Here is a 19,928-nt window from a genome sequence, read left to right as displayed (position 1 = left end):
AGGTCCCTTGAAACAGCAAGCATGGACCGGCTCCCGGCAAATTCCCCCTTTTTTATTTTTTAAAATCAGGCATTAAAAAGAAAAACCCGAAATGCTCTCTTATATCCATTTTAAGAGTAGGATTGGCGCTTTCCGCTATTACCTGAGTCCTGATCTATCACCCCAGGGAGAGTTTGCCAATCCTGCACTTTCCCGGGGTGGAAAGGCTGCAGTGGGGTTAAGGATAAGGCTCCTTGGGCCAACCTCCTCCCATGCCTTTACATTTACCTTTCCTTCCTCAGAAAAGCATGGACATACTTCTTGTATAAAAAGTTCTGTCTGACTGGGAGTAACCTTAATTCCTCTGCTAGCAAGCATATGTGTTAAAAGATCAATACAGAGTCTTATTTCTTTAGACTCAGTATGGCACATCTTCTTAATCTAAAGATCAATACAGAGTCTTCTTTCTTTGGACTCAGTATGGCACATCTTCTCAATCTAAGTTCTGTACTATCCACCTTCTTACCCTACTTATCCTCTATAGGGGGGTCTGTAGCACCCTGGTGGAGTCCTATCCGTCCTGAGTGTGGGGGTTCTCAATGGGGGGGGCTTACCTATGGGAATCCTGTTCCAGGGGTTCCCAAAGGTGTGGACGGAGTCGGCGAAGACTATCCACCCTCTTCCTACGGTGGAGTCCTATCCGTCCCGAGTGCGGGGCGCTTACCTAGGGGTCCCTGTTCGGGCGCCAGATGCCGGGGTCCAACCCCAGCAGGTCCAGGGGTCCCCAAAGGTGTGGATGGAGTCGGCAAAGGAGGAATGACACGGAGACAGCATTCAGTTGATCAGCAGCCTAGCCAGGATCTCTAGCCAGGATCTCCAGCCAAGTTCTGGTCTGGATCTCCAGCGAAGTTCTGCTTAGGATCTCCAGCCAGGTTCTGTGTCCATGTTCTCTTGCTAGGTTCTCCAGCCAGGTTCTGTAGCCATGTTCCCTCGCTAGGTTCTTCAGCCAGGTTCTGTCCAGGTTCTCCAGCCAGGTTCAGTTACCAGGTTCTAGTCAGGTTCTCTTGCCAATTTCTGTAGTCAGGTTCAGTCCAGGATCTTTTGCCATGTTCTCTCCAGCGAAGTTCTACTGTCTCTAGAGAACGTTCTGTGTAGGTTCTGTGCCTAGGTTCCGTCTCTCCTCGTTCTGTCTTCTTACATCTGTATTTATACCAGTTGATTCCAATCCTATCAATCTCTATTTCAAAGGTTAGGGCGTTTCTTATCTCCATTCCAGGAAGTAAAGATTATGTAGCTTAAGCATGATTGTTTGTAGCTAAAGTGATTAATTACCCACCTGGCACTTAGTTAAGAGGTTTTTTTTTTTTTTTTTTTTTTTTTTAAAATATATATTTTATTGATTTTTTACAGAGAGGAAGTGAGAGAGATAGAGAGTTAGAAACATCGATGAGAGAGGAACATCGATCAGCTGCCTCCTGCACATCTCCTACTGGGGATGTGCCCGCAACCCAGGTACATGCCCTTGACCGGAATCGAACCTGGGACCTTTCAGTCCGCAGGCTGACGCTCTATCCACTGAGCCAAACCGGTTTTGGCTAGTTAAGAGGTTTTATTCCCTCCCTAACTTCAGGGGAAAATCCCTACCTGGGGAAACAACCTTTCTCAGAGACCTTGGTTAAAACACATAGTGCCAAGAAGGTGAGCAAACATATTAAGAACAGTATGCCATATATGCCAGGTCCCTTGAAACAGCAAGCATGGACCGGCTCCCGGCACCGGGGGATTGTTAAGGGTGGGAAAAAAAGGAGACATATGTAATACTCTTCGTAATACTTTAAGCAATAAAACAATTAAAAAAAAGAAAAAAAAGGAGAAATAGGGCATGAACAGCTCAGTTCTGTCCTTGCTGTTTCTTTTGATATCTGCTTATCTAAAGAAAGTATCTATTCTTCTTAGATAAGATATTCTTCTTAAAACACAGTCTTTTATTATTCTATATAATAAAAGGATAATATGCAAATTGACCAAACAGCAGAATGACCAGAATGCCTGCAGCCCCTTGCCCTGGCTGGCCCACCCTCAGTGGCCTCCATCAGGCAGGCTGGCTGGACCCCACCAGTGCACAAATTCATGCAACGGGCCTCTAGTAGTCTATAGTTAGGCCTTATGCTGGTCTACACTTTACATTGGTACAGCCATACTAGTGGGGTAATCAAGTTTTTCTCTCTTGCTAATCTGAGTACTTTTTCAAATCAGGGATATGAGCGATTCATTTGTATGCTTCCAATAGCCAGCATATGCTGGGTATATAAGAGTACACAACTATAAGCCTTATAAATTAACTAGAGACCTGGTGCACAAAATTCGTGCACAGATAGGGTCCCTAGGTGTGGCCAGTGATGAAGGCCGATCTGTAGGGTGACAAGTGGGATGATCGGGAGGCCCCCACTGGCACCCGCCTTGGCTGGCCTGGCACCACCCGCTCGCTGGCCCCACCCCCTGCTGCCGCAGCCGCTGGTCGCCTACCTCTGCGGGGCAACCAGCGGGGCAATTGGGGGGACCCCCACTGGCACCTGCCTTGGCTGGCCTGGGGCCTCTGGGCTGGGGGCAGCTCCTGTGTTGAGTGTCTGCCCCCTGATGGTCAGTGCGTGTCACAGCGACCAGTCGTTTCACAAGTTGTTCTGCCATTTGGTTGATTTGCATATTAGGCTTTTATTATAAAGGATGCTTTATTTAAGCTCTGAAGAAGCTAATGGATAAAAAGTCAGTGCAAAACAAACTATTTGAGAATAAACCATAAAGTGAATTTTCTAAAGCATTGGAAGTATATACGAATTATAAGTGGGCAGAGGAAATATACATTTTCTGGAAAAAAGTATTAATTAAAGTCCTGATTCTTTGTGATATCTTGACATCTTTCTAAATAAGTTTTACTCTCCTCACTTGGTAAGCTGGCTTCTCTCCCCATTTTTGTTATTTTGTTTCCAACAATGCTTGGAATAAAAAAAAAAATGCAGTTGGCAGTCTGGGCTTCCCACATGAATAATAATAATAATAATAATAATAATAATAAAGATATGCAGGAATGGCTCTGAATTGAAGGAGGAAATAATCTTCCACTAGTCCTCTATTTTTACATGAATCTTGAGTGCTTCTGGATTTCAGCTTTTCTTTTAAAATTTTCTCATGAAAATCAGCCTTGTCATCTACTAACCCAAGTGAACAAATTGCCTCATTCCTGCCTCCTCTGATCCAAGAAATACGAAATTAAGAGGAAGTAGTATGTAGAAATAGCTTACATTTTCCATGTTCAAACTCTAGATCTTTACTTAAACTCTTTGTGACAGTAGAAAATTAAACTATCGACGTTTCAGTATCCTCTGAAATAAAATGCAGTAAATAATGACTACTCTGTAAGGTGTTTCAAGATTAGAGATAATGTATGTAAAACATCCAAATAAATTACTTATAGCACAATAAATGGGAGTCAATCTTATGAAACCTTGATTTTATATTTTAATCAGTGGTAATCTCTGATGCATTTACATACAAATTCATTTGAAACTTATACAATTAAAAACTATAGCCTTATCACCCACAAAGCAAACATTACCTAACTCTGGAGCCAGCTACATAGAGACTTCTTTTTATTTGTCCTCAAGTTACCTATTTCAATCCAGGTAGCATAGATATGTACTATAGTGGGGAATCAGCAACAAATTCAGGCCATCTCATTCATTCCACTGTGATTTTATGGGTTTTAAGAATAAGTTAAAAATTGTCTAACTTAATTTCACCAGAGAAGCAAAGAAATGTCACTGAGAGGAAGCCCTCTAAGAAGCTATGTAGGCAGTCTCTCCATCATTCTCTCTCCTAAAATGTTACCTCAAGCTCTCTTCTCTGTTCAATCCTTAGAATATTTTACGAATTTATTGTGTTCAATTTGGGTTTCCCTGGAATAACTGCTTTTAACTTGCTTCTTTTCAGCATGAATAAGGGGAAAACTAAATGTATGTCATTCACTGGAAATGTTTTTCAACTTATTCTCTCTCAGCTGCCACAGAGGCAAACAAAGGGAGAAACAGCTAGGTAAGCTAATTTGAGACAGGCATTAAAAAGTAATCTTTATTTTATTTTGTTCAATATTAACATTCCATTAATAGAAAAAATATATCTAAGATTGGTGTTTTAAAACTAAACTTCACTCTCCATTCTGTTTGGTGGGTAAAGTCAATGTTGAGCCAATCTTTTCTATACTCATCCACCTATCTTCTCATCCATTGTCCAATGATTTATTGAACACCTACTATGTCCAAAGCAGGAAGAAATACTAAGAGATGAAAAAACACTTATTTTACTCAGCCATATTCTATGTTTCAAAACAAGTCGTTGAAAATTACCTGTTTCTAAGTATTCATAGAATAGTCCAAGATTTCCAAAAGTCTCAAGGTCATGATCCTGCTCCCATCGACTGTATAACTTTTCAGAGTTGGTCCGAGCTTTTCGGCGTCTCCACCAATTCAGAGCCAACCTGTTGGAAGTGAGAGAAGTAAATACATGGAATAGTGTTTTAAAAGGGTTATAGAATCAGATCTAGAAATTGGAAGTAAGAAAGGTTAAGTAATTTAAGATCACAGAGCAAGTAGAGCTAAAGTCCAAATCAAAATCTAGTGTTCTTTTCATAACATGGGCCAGAGTCAAAAGTTCTTTATTGGAGTGATTAAGAAAACGTAATAACCTTGAATCTTCCCATGGAAATACATTTAACCAGAGACAGTTCTGTTAAAGAGCACGTGGAGAAGAGGATCACCATAGGGCTGTTTTTTTCTATTTAATTTACTAACTTTTTTCTTTGCTTGTATATTTTTATTTTTTAAATTTATCTTTATTGTTGAAAGTACTTCAGTTAGCCTCCTTTTTCCCTCCATTTACTCCTTCCACCCTGCACCCACCCCTCCCAGGCCTTCACCACACTATTAACTTAAACATTTGCTAAAAAAAGCACCATGATAATAGAAGAATTTCATCTTCTTCCAGAGAAAATTTCTCATGATTACTTAAATCAAGCAAAAACTTCTAAGTCACACATATGGATAAATGGCTTCTTGAATGTTTCCGAAGATCTGTTTCCCATTCATTATGATAGTCAACTGGATTGTCAATTCTATAAGGGTTATGCATGTATGCATATGAATTCCCAGGTTAATCTCTCCCCACTCTCCCCACCCCCACCTTCCCTCTGAGATTCATCAGTCTGTTCTTTATGTTCTAATGCTATTAAGAAGAACACTCAAGAAAGTAAGAAACTGCTTAAAATAGAAAATGCATGACAACAAAAACACAGAGGCTTATCTAATCCATGAAAATAAATGCAATAATCCTAAGCAAAATATGGCCTAACTAAATTCCATATTATATAAAAAATAAATGTATATATATAAAAGGCTAATATGCTAAGTGTCCTTCCCACTGTCCAACTGGTCTCTATGATGCACACTGACCACCAGGGGGCAGATGCTCAACGCAGGAGCTGCTATGATGCACACTTGCCATTTACAGAGAAACAGCAGTGTGGACCTGGCCAACAAAACAACATTCAGCTTCCCCAAGTGGGACACAGACCCACCTCCACCCCAGTGTGACAGCCTACCAAATCACAGCCAATGCAGCTGAAACCCCATGGACATCCTGTAAATGGTTGCTGTGGGCACTGCGTAATGACTTCACGTAGCAATGCCTGGCTTCCTCTCCCTAGCGACTAGCCTCCTTGCAGTTTCTTCAGCCCACAAACACAACTTGCTTTATACCCAGGTGGAAACATTTACACTCTAACCAAATGTCTGTGAAGTGTTTTCCCGTGCCTCATCTCATTTGATCCTCACAGAAGTCCTGGAGTAAGTAGATAGGAGACTCAGCGGAATCCTATTTTCTTTTCATTAGCCGGAAAATGGAGATTTAGAAAGCTTAGAAACTTGACCCGATTGAAAAGAAGTAAGAAATGGTGGACTTTGAAAATGACTTCAGGTTTTCTCACTGTTCAGCATATAGTCAAACACTGCTGCAGTTAAATATTTTACCCTTCGTTCTCCCTGTGTGATCTACAATAATATTCTGCTTTGTGTTGATATTTACTGCTGTGTTGCTGACAATTACTTGAAAGAGAAGTAGGGTGCTTCACTGGGCTGGAAAAAGTTTAGCTAAATCAGAAAGCAGGTCTAATTAATCAAGTTTATTCTATATCTATAAAAGGCTAAGTTGACTCGCACATGCGCGATACATATAAAACTCTTGCTGGCGTCAAACACACACGTGTATTTCAATCTATCATTATCGATCATGAATTTGGTTGACACTTCTATTATAGAGAAAGGGTGAATAGCGATATTAAAATATTTCTTCTAATTAATTTCCTTTTAATATACAAGAATTTGTGCACTGGGCTCCTAGTATAATGATAATGTTGGATTACTTTAAGAAACAAGAAGATTTTTTTATTTTATTAATCAATCATTTATCAATCAATGTAATAAACCACACCAACAGATTTAAGAATATAAAATCATGTCAACTGCTGCAGAAAAATACATTTGATATATTTCAAGCAACTATTTATGACAAAAAGGTAGAAAAGAAGGAAATTACCTCTATCTGATCATAAGCATCTACCAAAATTTTGGGCGAACATCATTCTTAATAGGGAAAAGTTAAAAACATTCCCTTTAAAACCAAGAACAAAATAAAGAGTGTGTATGATCACATAAAATAGACAAATAAATAGAGCACTTTATACTACAGGTGCTAAACAAACCTGACACTATCATTTCCTAACTAGGAGCCTTGCAAGATTACAGGCTTACGATTCTTCCTCTTTTTATCCATGGGAATTTTCATCTTATATTTGATATCAACTGTTATGTTGGTTTTCACTTTTTAAAAAGTATTTGTTATTGCTATGCTTTTGGAACAGAAAGCAAACCTTTCATGTATCTGTATTTCATTCATGACAAATTTTTGCCTAAATGTGTCCAGGAAAAATAGATACTATTACAGAGTTCAGTCTGTGACTATATAACATGCAGAATAATCTATAGAGGATATGATACATAAATCTTCCTAAAAAGGCGCATAATTACCTTTCCCTCAACTTCAACTCAAGCAACAGTGATGCATATTTAAAAGCCTGTAATACCTTAATGCATTCGACTGTTGATTAAATGTGAAGTTTCTTTTTTCATTGACTTAAACATTGCTAACAAAGGCACTATGATAATAGAAGAATTTCATCTTCTCCCAGAGGAAATCTCTCATGATTACTTAAATCAAGCAAAAACTTCCAAGTCATACATACGGATAAATGGCTTCTTGAATGTTTCCGAAGACCTGTTTCCCAGTCATTATGATGGTCAGCTGGGTGGTCAGTTCTATTAGGCAGCCTCCAGGGTCACACTAGTTAGAAGGGAAGGGTGCAAAGAGAAGTGAATGACGAAAGACAAAACATTTGCAGTGAAATAAATCCAGAGGATAAGAATCTGAAGATTTGGGTTGAAATGGATACTAATGGGATATAAAGTGATATTTAGCTCAATAATCCAAGCATGATCACAGACTAGTGCTGGGATAGCTGCATTAGATTCAGCTGTGTTAATAAAACATTTGTGGATCTCATTCTCAGAAAATTCTGCATCTTTATGTCTGGGTTAGGGCAGAAGTTGTTATTTTTCTCCATGTGATTTGGATGCACAGCCAGATTTGTGGACCACTGATCTGACCTAGCTCACACCCATGGTGGAGTCCTCTCTGCTGTACTTTGAGAGAGTTATCATTCTTCCTTTGCAGGAAGCCTTCGGGAACATAGAACTCACTTATTCCATTTTGCAGCTCATTTTTTGATACCAACAATAAGAAAAAAATAACTTCTTGCCCTAAAGGAACAGGGAGATCTATTAGATGACAGAATTCTAAAACCAATATTCTCTGCAGACAGAGTTAGTATCTTATACTTTTCTTCCAATTTGAGTAAATTTGAGTCTGTGCTGGGCACAAAAAAAGGTATTTGGTTAACACTGAGTTATTGAAAAAACAAACCTCGCTTCTCAAAAGAGTTCTTACCTCTTCACTTCTCCACACATTAAACAAATATGTGTACTTTCCAGGATAGCCCACAAACTTCCCTTTAAAGAAAGCTAAGTAGAAGCATGATGAGTAAAAATTTACAAACTGAAACAGGAACATTTTCAAGGTCAGGCTGCTTTCATACTCCTGGTAAGTTCGAGGGATTTCTGGTAAGGAAAAAACACCAATGTTTAACAGTGCACTTTCCTGTTTCTAATGAAAGTTTTTAGTCCCTGGGATAAGTGGATGTCTAGTCACATTTTTCTGTGAGCCTGTTGAAATGTTTCCCACTCTGGTCATAATACACCAATACTTAATTATAGACTTGTGCTGGGCTGCCGACTACAGACTTTTTGTGTTGATCTAATCACCAGAGGAGCCTAGGAAGTGGTCAGTGTTACATTTAGAGGGGTGAGATACTTGGCCTGGAGTCGCACAATCAGAATATGGAATTCCCATCCATATCAGACTGAAGAGCCTGTGCTCATCCCCACAACTATATATCCTGTAAACTTGGGAGATTTCACTCTCTCTTTTTTTCTCTCTCTCCTCCTCCCTCTTTCTCTGTTTTCAATCAGGTTTAAGCAAAGTAAGCTCATACCAAGGGCAGAGGATAATTTGCAAACCAATTTGTGTTTTCATTTCATGAATTAAATTTATATATATAAAAGACTAATATGCTAAGTGTCCCTCCAGCTTCTATGATGCACACTGACAACCAGGGGGCAGATGCTTAATGCAGGAGCTGTCGAGCTGCAGTGACTTGGCAGCAGCGGTTCTCGGGTAACACACCCCGAAACCAGAGAGGAGGGAGCCCGATTCCTCACGGGGCTGAGCGATTCCACCTTCAGCCATGAGTTATGTTTTTGCTGGGGCACTGTTGGCCCTGAATCTGGATTACTGCCCACTTGCATTTGCATTCCACACCCTGTATGACAGCAACTTTGCAGAGTGCCCTCTCACACTCCAGGACTCCTTGGGGGATGTTGGAGAGCGGGTTTCGGCCCGATCCCCACAGGCCAGGCCAAGGGACCCCACCTGCCAAAGGGACCTCACTCACTCCATAGACACCTTTCAAGTGATGATGCCACCCCAGGTGTGGCCGGCCAGGGAGGGACCGCGGGAGGTTGGCTCCAAGGGTTGTCTGGCCCATCTCGCCCAGTCTTGCCCCACCGGCCACCTTCTAATTAATTTCCTTTTAATGTGCCTGAATCCATGCCCTGGGTCACTAGTAGCTATATAAAATTTTAAAGCCATGTCACACAAATGGTGGCAGTAATAGCATATATTTTCCTTCTCCTTATTACGATCTATCATTTAATGAATTCCAAAATAAGAAAATATTAGATTCTCTTCATGCCACAGTAAAGCATCACTAGGCATAAAAGAACATGTTTTTCTGAGCTGGTGATCTCCCAATTCAACCAAATCCATGACTTTTTCAGTGATGCTGAAATACACATATTATTCTAAAGACACAGATAACACCTCCATTTTAGGTGCATTCTTACAAAATCTCAAAAGTGAACACAAGTGCTTTTTCTCATAGAAGAAAGCTGCTATTTTTAAGTATTTTACTTTTGGGTGTTATCTGCTGTGATATTTTTGTTGTTGCTACCAGAAAAATACAAATATAATTGAGGGAAGAACTCCAAATTGGGGGGTCATAGTTAAAGAAAGTGGCTGCCCAGTGCTCACTCCAGGGCTGGGCGGAAGAGGTGCTCTATTGGGTCCCATTGGGCCTTTCAGGGGGCAGTTTAGAGGAGGAGCTCCTGAACAAAGAGCACTCAGAGAAGAAGCTGAGGCCTTGAGCTGAGTCTCTGATCTATTTCCAACTTGCTGGGGCACGATCAGGAGCAATTATGCTCTGTGCTATTCTCCCTGGCTCAGTCTCCCACCTCACCTGTGGCCACTTCACTTGAGACTCTTTCACCTGTGATGCCTTCACCTTTCCTCATGGCTTTAGGGCAGTGGTTCTCAACCTTGGCTGCACATTCGAATCACCTGGGAATCTTTTTAAAATCCTGATTTCTGGGGCTCATCCTCCGGAAATTCTGTTTCTTTGTTACTAATGTTGTGGCCCCACCCCATAACAAAGAAACAGAATTTCCGGAGGATGAGGCCCAGAACTCAGGATTTTAAAAAGATTCCCAGGTGATTCGAATGTGCAGCCAAGGTTGAGAACCACTGCTTTGGGGGGACATTCAATATCTTAAATAGAAAATAATCTAGATTCTAAGATATTGCACCTGAAAAGAGAGGCACTACATTTCAGATTTATTACGGAGAAGCTGATTGTTCTCATGATGTTTTTAAAAACCAAATACCTTCTAAAAGTCATATACATGAAATAAAAACTCTCTTTGCCTTGAGAAAAGTGAGGATTTTACTTAGGATTCAACTAGCCCAGTGATGGCAAACCTTTTGAGCTCGACGTGTCAGCATTTTGAAAAAACCCTAACTTAACTCTGGTGCCGTGTCACATATAGAATTTTTTTCATATTTGCAACCATAGTAAAACAAAGATTTACATTTTTGATATTTATTTTATATATTTAAATGCCATTTAACAAAGAAAAATCAACCAAAAAAAATGAGTTCGCGTGTCACCTCTGACATGCGTGTCATAGGTTCACCATCACTGAACTAGCCCCATGAAAGGACAATTAAGATAAGAATACATAAAAAGATCTACAAAGTCCTAATTCTTCTTTTTAGTTCGTCATCTTGCTTCCATTATGATGGCCTGGATATAGCGGTTAGGGCATTCTGAAGTACCAAGCTATGGGTCTACCTATGGAACCAAATTGCCTTAAAATGTGCTTTTAAAAAATTAGCTCCCTGGGGGATGACCCAGAATGAATGTGTAGTGTTGCTAGTGACCCTTTTTCAGAGCCATAGTAAAGAGTCAGCTTACCCATCTTTGTAATCCAGACGGATATCTTTTCATAAAAGAAATTCAAGATCAAGATGACAATAAAGTTTAAGCATGACCCAGAGAGTGCTGTAGCTATCTGAGGAGTGAGAAAACTTTTGACATGCTTTAAGGATGCTTCAGTTTCCATGAATCTGGAAAATGTAGCAAAGACTGACAGGCGGTACACGATCACAGCCACCAAACAGGCAATGACAAGAGACATCTGCAGAAGGAAAACAGAATTGGTCACTCTGGTCCTCGTATTATGTCTGTAACATACTCTTCTCTTCATCTCATTCTGTTGGGCTTAGCAGCTCTGACATGGAAATGAAACCAAGTCTCTCCCAACACCAAAGGCAGGAAATGAACACTGGTAAGGTAAAAGGGTTAGAGATAAAGCATATGGTAGTGAGGTAAGTCTAAAATGGAAAAGTATTCATGGTCCATACTCTAGCAAGATATAGGAAAACTAGCCAGAAGGCCAAATTCTGCCTGTTGTCTTACCAGTTTGGCATGGCCCTCGAGTTAAGAATGTGTTTTGCCTGACTGGTGTAGCTCAGTGGTTGAGTGTAGGTCCATGAACCAGGAGGACATGGTTTGATTACCAATCAGGGCATGCCCAGGTTTCAGGCTCAGTCCTCAATAGGGGGCGTGCAGGAGGCAACCAATGGATGATTCTCTCTAATCATTGATGTTTCTATCTCTCTCTCTCTCTCTCCCTCTCCGTTCCTCTCTCTGAAATCAATAAAGACATTTTTTAAAAGAATGTGTTTTGCATTTTTTAGGTTGTAAAGAAAGATAAAGAGAATTATGTGCCAGTGACTGGCCCACAAAGCCTAAAATATATCTGGCCTCTTTACTAAAAATGTTTGCCAACTTCTGATCTAGATTGTAGTTAAACATGTAGCATGAAGATGACTTACTTTCCCAAGAAAAGTACATTTAAAGATTGTATTTCATTTCCCCTCAGAATGTTGCCATTAGTGGCCTGATAAACCAGACAGTTCAGATATTCGCATCTGTTGGGTATAAATTTTGTATACTTCCCATATTGCAAAAAACCCCCACAAAGATGTGGGGATGGCTTTATATCAATGATTGGGGAATTTTACTCTGAAAGTTGAGGAACTGAACCAAATTGAATAAATAATAGAAATAAAAGACAGAATAATCTTTCTGGACACCACTTCAGGATATTTCTCTAGGAGTGTCCCAAATTGATTGTCACCTCCTTTATTCTATGGTCTTTCTTTAATGATTTTTATATTATCTAAGAAAATGCAAATTTAAAATAGAAAAGTCAATACTTTCCATAAGAAATGTTAAAGGTAAGAAATTATGAACTGGTGAAGTTAAGCTGTAGTCTATAATTGCTAATTTTTTATACTTCAACATGCTAAACTCTCAGAGGGTAACATACTTCTTTTTCTAAAATTAAAGTCCTAGATCTGTGCCTACACACCTGCAGCCCTGCATTTCCACTCGGCCTTCTCACACCTGCCCTGGTTACACCCAGAACACCCCCTGCTATGAGATGCCTCCCCGCCCCACCCCCCCAACTCCTGCCCCTCACCTAGAGCTTATATCTTTTACCTCCCTCTTGAAGGATAAACCTGCTCTCTGCCCATACACTGGCCCAAGGGCTTCCCTGACTTGGGAGGGAAGAGGCTACTGATGTGTGTGTCTTTTTATGTTAGGTTGCCATTTTGCACGTCTACCCCTTTCCCACCTCAGCTCTTTGCCTTATCTGTGTTACTGTCACTTAAGCAGAAATACAGCAACTGTTTGTATCAGAAAAAAAAAAAAATAAATAAAATAAAATAAAATTAAATTAAATTAAAGTCCAATTGTAAGAAGGAACACTTTTGGAAAAGGGAGGGCAGGAAATAGATTATAGTGATTGAGGACTCATTAGCTGAAAGGCATGGAGAAAACCTGATTCCCTCAAAATGGGATATAATAATTAAATTCTTCACGTAGATGAAGTAACATTTTTCTTTTGTGTTTTCTTCTCTTTGTGCAAATATTTTAAGTGGAGAAAAAGATAAACTAATGATTTTAAAAAAACCCATAATAAACTAGCCAAATAATTTGCAATAAATTTGGGAAAGAGGGAGGGACAGGCTCTAAGATAAAGCACCTCTCTCTCTCACCCTAACTATTTTTCCAAGATTCAACTATGGTGCATCCATGTAAATTACAGTTTATTTTATATAAGAGCTCTATTTAATATAAAGACTGTGGAGAGAAAAGGAAGGAAGGGGCTTGAGGGCTGTTTCAGATTAAACTGTTGAGATAATCCTAATGCTTTTTAAAATGCTTACCCATAACGTTACTGTGGCTCCTGATAAGAAGTACCATGGGATCCGACTCTTCAGAGGCATGTGAGGCTCCATCTCCTATCATTTTGAATAAATCACAGCAAAATTCAGAATCTACCCACAATTTTGGGATTCCAAGTAGTAGTCAAAATCACAAAGACCAGTTAAATAAGAAACTTCCCAAAACCTCCCAAAAGGGTCCAGTACAGCTCATGGGAAGCTGCATTTTAACAATGGTCCCTCCCCTTTAGGTAGAATACTTCAACACTCTTAGCTGAGATATTTTACATGTGATATGAGACATAATGAGTACACACTATTTCCTGAGTGTTGAATTAGAGTGGTATTCAAGTAGATAGGAAATAAACACTATTTCCTGAATGTTGAATTAGAGTGGTATTCAAGTAGATAGGAAATAAAGTCAAAATCTGAGGGCAGTTGCTTAAGTAGACACTTTAATGATGTTAAAATTCCATTAGAGGCCCCATGCATGACATTCATGCACTGGTGGCGGTGGGGTAGGGAGGTGGGGTGGCATCCCTCAGCCTGGCCTTCACCCTCTTGCAGCCCGGAACCCCTTGGTGCGATGTCTGACTGCTGGCTTAGGTCCAATCCCCGTGGGGGGCGGGGCGAGGCCGGATATCCCTCTCACAGTCTGAGACCCCTCGCTCCTGATCGCCTGCCTGCAGCGGGGGCAGGAAAGGCTCCAGTCACTGCCCCTGTGCTAAGGAGCGCCCCTCCCCCTGTGGGAGCACTCTGACCACCAGGGGGCAGCTCCTGCATTGAGCGTCTTCCCCCTGGTGGTTGCATCATATCAACCAGTCATTAGGCCAATCAATCGATTTGCATATTATATATAGGTTTTATTGATATGACTCTAACTCAAATGAATTAAGTTGAATTTCATTGCTCTGTAATTGCTCTGCATGATATTAAACAGGATGCCTTCTTTATATTTATAGGATTTCACAAAGTTCAGGGGCCCAAACTTTTCCATTTTTAAGCTTGTTAAGTCATTAATGGAAGATATTAATTAAATCAGCTAACATTCTTAGCTACATAAAGAGTTAGATTTTACCCCAAATAATACTGCCATATAGAAAAAAAAAAAAAAGCAGAAACCTAAATTATATAATTCTATTTAAAATAGAAGATTTTGCATTTTTTGGTATATTTTTCTGAGTGGAAACAGAAATCAACAGTAGAGTATGCTCTCTGAGAGTTCTACTGTACCTCAGGATGTGTGCATGTATGTGGATGTCAACATATGAATCAGTGTTCCCAATATGGACTCAAATGTGAGAATTCTGGTTGTACTTAACCACTAATAAAGCACAGCAAGTAAAAAAAAATTCTGATTACAGCTAAGTGGATAATTACAGCTAAGTAATAAACCATTTCATGGAAATCATTACAGCTAAGTGGATAATTCACAGTGAACCAATACATACTGTTGTTGTTTTTTTCAATTGGTTTGAAAGGTAATCATTCAGTACATGTGGCTTTCATGTCAAAAATTTTTGGCAAAGCCAATAAGCCTGCCTTAATTTTCTATTTTATCCCATGAAATATGAATAGATATATGCTGGGGATGATGAACAGCCTGTGAATGATGGATGAACAGATTACTTTGACACAGTTTCACTGTGAAAGAGAGGGCTAAGGGATGGCCTGGCCAAAGGGACCAGGCAGCCTAGATTGCCTGCCTTGTTAGCCTTTTATTGTAACAGCAGTTTGAGATAAATTTATCTTTAAGATACAATCAGTAGGATGAGTACTCTTGAGAGGACACATGTATTTACATTGTCCTCTATGCAAGGGTATCCAGGGATTAAGCAAAAGGATTCCAGTAAACACCCCGGGGGTCTGCTCCTGCACAGAATTGTTTGGAAAGATTAAGGAATAATTAGGAGCACTGCCTTGGGCACTCCCCTAAGTCAGAATTCAGATAAACAGGGCAGGCGGCCTTCCACACACTTCCCTTTTCTCAGATTGTCCTCCTTACAATTTTCCAACCAAGTCTCCTGTGCTCCCCAACAGATATACATAATATTGAGGAGGAAACTGGTCTTGCAAGGAGTGTCAGGCAAAAAAAACTGTGAACAATGCACTGCCCTCGGGTGGGCGGGGGAAGTTTGTTATCACTGGCCCCAGGACAGGTCATCGGATATGGCCTGGGGACCCCCAACACCTGGGGCCTTCCTGTAAGCCCATGAAAGGGGGCAGAACCATATCTGCAAGACAAAGACCCCAGAAGGTTATAAAAAGTGAAGCCTCTGCATGTTTCTTCACTCTGGTTTGGAAATTATTCCTGGAGTCCACTAGTGTTAATAAACGGGGTCCCTCCCTTACTCTAGGAAGTGTGCTTGGTATTTCTTTGGTCTTCTGCTACAATATCATTAGTATGACAATATCACTTGTGATATAATTTTATAATTTCAAACTGTTAATTTCACCCAAGTTGTTAATGTATTTCCTCAGGTGTTCTTCCCCCTTTATTCATTTATTGAATTTTGTAATGTTTCAATGCAATTTAATAAATGTTAAATGAATGCCTAAATTATGTAAAGAATTTTGAGTATTATGCTGCAAGAATAGTGTGCTGAACAAAGTAAGGAATGCTACTAAAAAGACTGTGTTAGAAACATATTATTTTCTGCCTTTAATAGCATCTGGTAACAAAGTGGTTACAGATTATGGAAATGTAGGGACTCTAAGAATATGCAGCCAAGAGTCTAGTGTTTGATGGCAAAGTACCTTCTATTTTCACATGAAAAAAGGTGCCAAGAAGTCAAATTACTCAGTCAGCCACATAGCTGGTTTGCCAGTCAAGGATCCCAAAATACAGACTTTCACCCCAAATAGCAGTGCAATGATTTTCCTATTATAATCAATTAAGAGAGACTAGTTGAATAAAACAATCACTCCTAAGCCCACTATCTTAATACAATACTAATTTTTCCATATTATCTTTAGTTCCATGTATACATATTTATACACATATTTAAAGCCCAGAGCATACACACTGTTTTCCATTTTTTTAAAATTGCACCTGGTATTAAAATAATGTCTTTCATAATATGATTCCTTGGATTTACTTCAAAATAATCCAGTGGCCACAAGGAGTAGGTGTATAAATAAAACAAGATTGTCCATGAATTAATATTAATTGAAGCTGTGTGATGGGTTTCTCCTGGAGTTCATTTTACTTGTCTATCTACTTTTCTATGTGTTTGAAATATAAGAATAAATAGTTTATATGATTTATATGTTGGAGAATACTTAAAGGCAAATTAAAATAGACACCATTATTTGAGAGACAACCTACAGCAATGAGCCCATTGAGGTAGGATGCTCATTTCAGTTTCCTAATCTACCTGAGTCACAGGATTAATTTTCCTCTTTTTACACATGGCTTCAAATTCTGGCCTCAGCTGAAGCTGCTGCTGCTCCTCCTCGAAGTCTACCAGGTCCCAATCACACTCCAGTCTGGCTTGACGCTGTTTCCAAAACTCCAAAAACAATGTGACTATAGGAAAACAAAGTATAAAAACAAATACAATTATGAGATGGAGAAATACAGCGAATAAGAAAATAACTGAGTTTTCCTTTATTTTGATTTATTGTATTTTTAATAGAATTTATTAACATTGGTTAATAAAACTATATAGATTTCAGCTGTGTAATTACATGATACATCATCTATAAATATATGTGTGTTCACCACCCTAAGTGAGGTACATAGTTTTCCTCTATTTTTTGGTATGTTTTTATTAATTTTACAGAGAGAAAGGAAGGAAGAAAAAGGGAGAGACAGACAAAATGACAGAAAGACAAACATAACTGTGAGAGAGAAATATTGATCAGTTGCCTCCGATCTCATCCGGGGATCAAACTGAAAGCTAGGTATGTGCCCTAACTGGGAATCGAATCCACAACCTTTTGATGTACAGGGCGATGCTCCAACTAATTGAGCCACCTGGTCATGGTCTCTATTTTTTAATATCAATTTGGTTGCATGATAGCAATTCTGTCACTATTATTTGATGATAGATTTATAAAATTCTTAATATTAACATAATTATGTAATAACATTGAAATGACTCATGTACAAAATTTTGAGTTAATTCCTTAGACAATAGTCCATGCAAGAAAAAATTCAAGTTAAGTTCTCTCTCTTCATTAAGATAAATTGAAGGAATAAACTTAACTTTTTATTAACAGCTAGATTTTGTTTACAAAATCAGTCTTTTACTGAAATTATTTAGTCTTTTAGTGAAATCATTCAAGCATTATACCTTAGTGAAATTTAAGAAAAATGTAAAAGCCATTTTATAATACATTCTCTCCCCTCTCTCTAAAATATGTATTTCATGTTCATTGCAGCATTATTTTCAATGGTCAAGTCATGAAACAACCTAAGTGTCCATGCATGGATGAATGGATAAAGAAAATGTGGTTTATATAAAGAATGGGATAATATTTTGTCATTAAGAAAGAAAATCCTGCCATTCTGCAACAACATGAATAGGCCTTGAGGATATTATGCTAAGTAAGATAAGTCATACAGAGAAAGAGAAATACTGTATGGTCTCACATGTGGAATAAAAAAAAAAAAAGGCAAACTCATAGAAACAGTACAGTTTGGTGGTTGGTGATGGTGGGGCAAATGGGTGAACATGGTCAAAAGATATAAATATCCACTTATAAGATTAGCAATTTTGGGGGATATAGAGTTAAAACTATATAGCATGGTTACTATAGTTAAAAATAATGTGTTATATATTTGAAAGTTACTAAGAGTTGATCTTAAATGTTCTCATCACAAAAATATTTGTAACTATGTGAAGTGATGTTAACTAAACTTACTGTATTAATCATTTCATATATATATATATAAACTCAATATATTGTAAACTTTAATAAAATCTTATATGTCAATTATATCTCAATAAAAGTAGGAGGAAAAAGTGAGAGAGACCTAAATACCCAACAATAAACAACTAGTTAAATAAATTGTAAAAAGTTCATAAAAGTATAATAAGTTCATCTATTCAGGCATAAATACACATACACACACACAACAAATGTACATATTCATTCTACAAAAGGAGTCCCATAATTCATGTTTGTTCTATAAAAAAGTAGGCTTAAAATTACATATAATACTAGAGGCCCGGTGCACAAAAATTTGTGCACTCAGGGGGAAGGGGTCCCTCAGTTCGGTCTGTGTCCTCTTGCAGTCTGGGACCCCTTGGGGGATGACCAACTACTGGCTTAGGCCTTCTCCCCAGGGGATTGGGCCTAAGCTGGCCATCAGACATCTCTCTGGCAGCCCGGCAGCCCTTGGGGAATGTCCACTTGCCAGCGGGGAGCAGGCCTAAGCTGCAGTCGGACATCCTTAGTGCTGCTGAGGAGGTGGGAGAGGCTCCCACCACCACTGCTGTATTGGCAGCCATCAGCCTGGCTTGTGGCCGAGCAGAGCTCCTCCATGTGGGAGCTCACTGACCACCAGAGGGCAGCTCCTGCATTGAGCGTCTACCCCTTGGTGGTCAGTTTGTGTCATAGTGACCAGTCATTCCTAGTCTTTCTGCTGTTAGGGTCAGTTTGCATATTACCCTTTTACTATAAAGGATAGAGGCCTGGTGCACAGGTGGGGGCTGGATGATTTGCCCTGAAGTGTGTCCCGGATCAGGGTGAGGGTCCCCACTGGGGTGCCTGGCCAGCCTGGATGAGGGACTGATAGCTGTTTTCAGGCTGGCCACACCACCTTTAGGGTGGGGGTCCCCACTGGGATGCCTGGCGAGTCTGGATGAGGGGCTGAGGGCTGTTTTCAGGCTGGCCAAGCTGGCGACGGAAGCTCCCAGCCTCTTTTTTTCTTTCTTTTTTTTAATTCTGGGATTTATTTACCTTCTATAATTGAAACTTTGTTGCCGCTCCAGCTCTGAGGCCAGGGCCTGCTGAAAGCAGATATCTGGGGTTTGTTTAGCTTCTATAATTGCAACTTTGTTGCTTAGAGTGGAGCTCAGAGCCGGGCCGCGGCAGACGGGGAACCTTGGCTTCCTCCATCACTGGAGCAAGCAAGCCTCCTGCTCGCTTCAGCTACGTGGCTGCCAGCCGCCATCTTGGTTGGGTTAATTTGCATATCCTGCTGATTAGCCAATGGGAAGGGTAGCGGAGGTATGGTCAATTACCATGTTTGTCTATTATTAGATAGGATTATATCATTTATGTAAAGTTATATGAACACACACCCACACAGATAGGATAAAAGATTCTGAAAAATCATGGCCAGAATAATAATTCTATTTCTGGTGATTTTAACATAATTGTCTTTCTGTTTCAATATACTACTTGAATTTCCTAAGATGAATATTTATTTTCATTATAAACATGCCATTTTTTTTTAAAAAAAGCATTCCTACCCTTCAGTACAGAGCTTAGTATGCATTACTTTCAGGTCTCAATCCCTAAAACGAGTGTTGTTTTCTCACATCTACTCTGCTAACTCATCCTGTGATTCAGCTTAATTGTGAACTAGTATTTGTACTAAAACAAACATCCTGAAAGTTCTGTTTTCATGAAATTTGGACAAGATC

General features: G+C 39.5%; 1 protein-coding gene across 2 annotated transcripts in view; it reads right to left on the bottom strand.

Annotated features, from left to right (window-relative positions):
- ANO5 (anoctamin 5) overlaps positions 1-19,928 on the bottom strand; it is a 74,122-nt gene that overhangs the window by 15,021 nt on the left and 39,173 nt on the right. For both annotated transcript variants that reach the window (XM_036325666.1, XM_036325667.1), the window contains 6 exons: positions 16,707-16,858; positions 13,333-13,407; positions 11,009-11,231; positions 8,089-8,258; positions 7,328-7,425; positions 4,380-4,510 (listed from right to left, as the gene is read on the bottom strand). In XM_036325666.1, the coding sequence (XP_036181559.1) occupies positions 4,380-4,510; positions 7,328-7,425; positions 8,089-8,258; positions 11,009-11,231; positions 13,333-13,407; positions 16,707-16,858 (849 nt within the window). The remainder of the gene's footprint in view (positions 1-4,379; positions 4,511-7,327; positions 7,426-8,088; positions 8,259-11,008; positions 11,232-13,332; positions 13,408-16,706; positions 16,859-19,928) is intronic.

The sequence above is a fragment of the Myotis myotis genome, unplaced genomic scaffold, assembly GCF_014108235.1.
Source record: "Myotis myotis isolate mMyoMyo1 unplaced genomic scaffold, mMyoMyo1.p scaffold_m19_p_10, whole genome shotgun sequence".
NCBI classification, from domain to species: domain Eukaryota; kingdom Metazoa; phylum Chordata; class Mammalia; order Chiroptera; family Vespertilionidae; genus Myotis; species Myotis myotis.
This window is presented reverse-complemented; position numbering and strand designations above follow the sequence as displayed.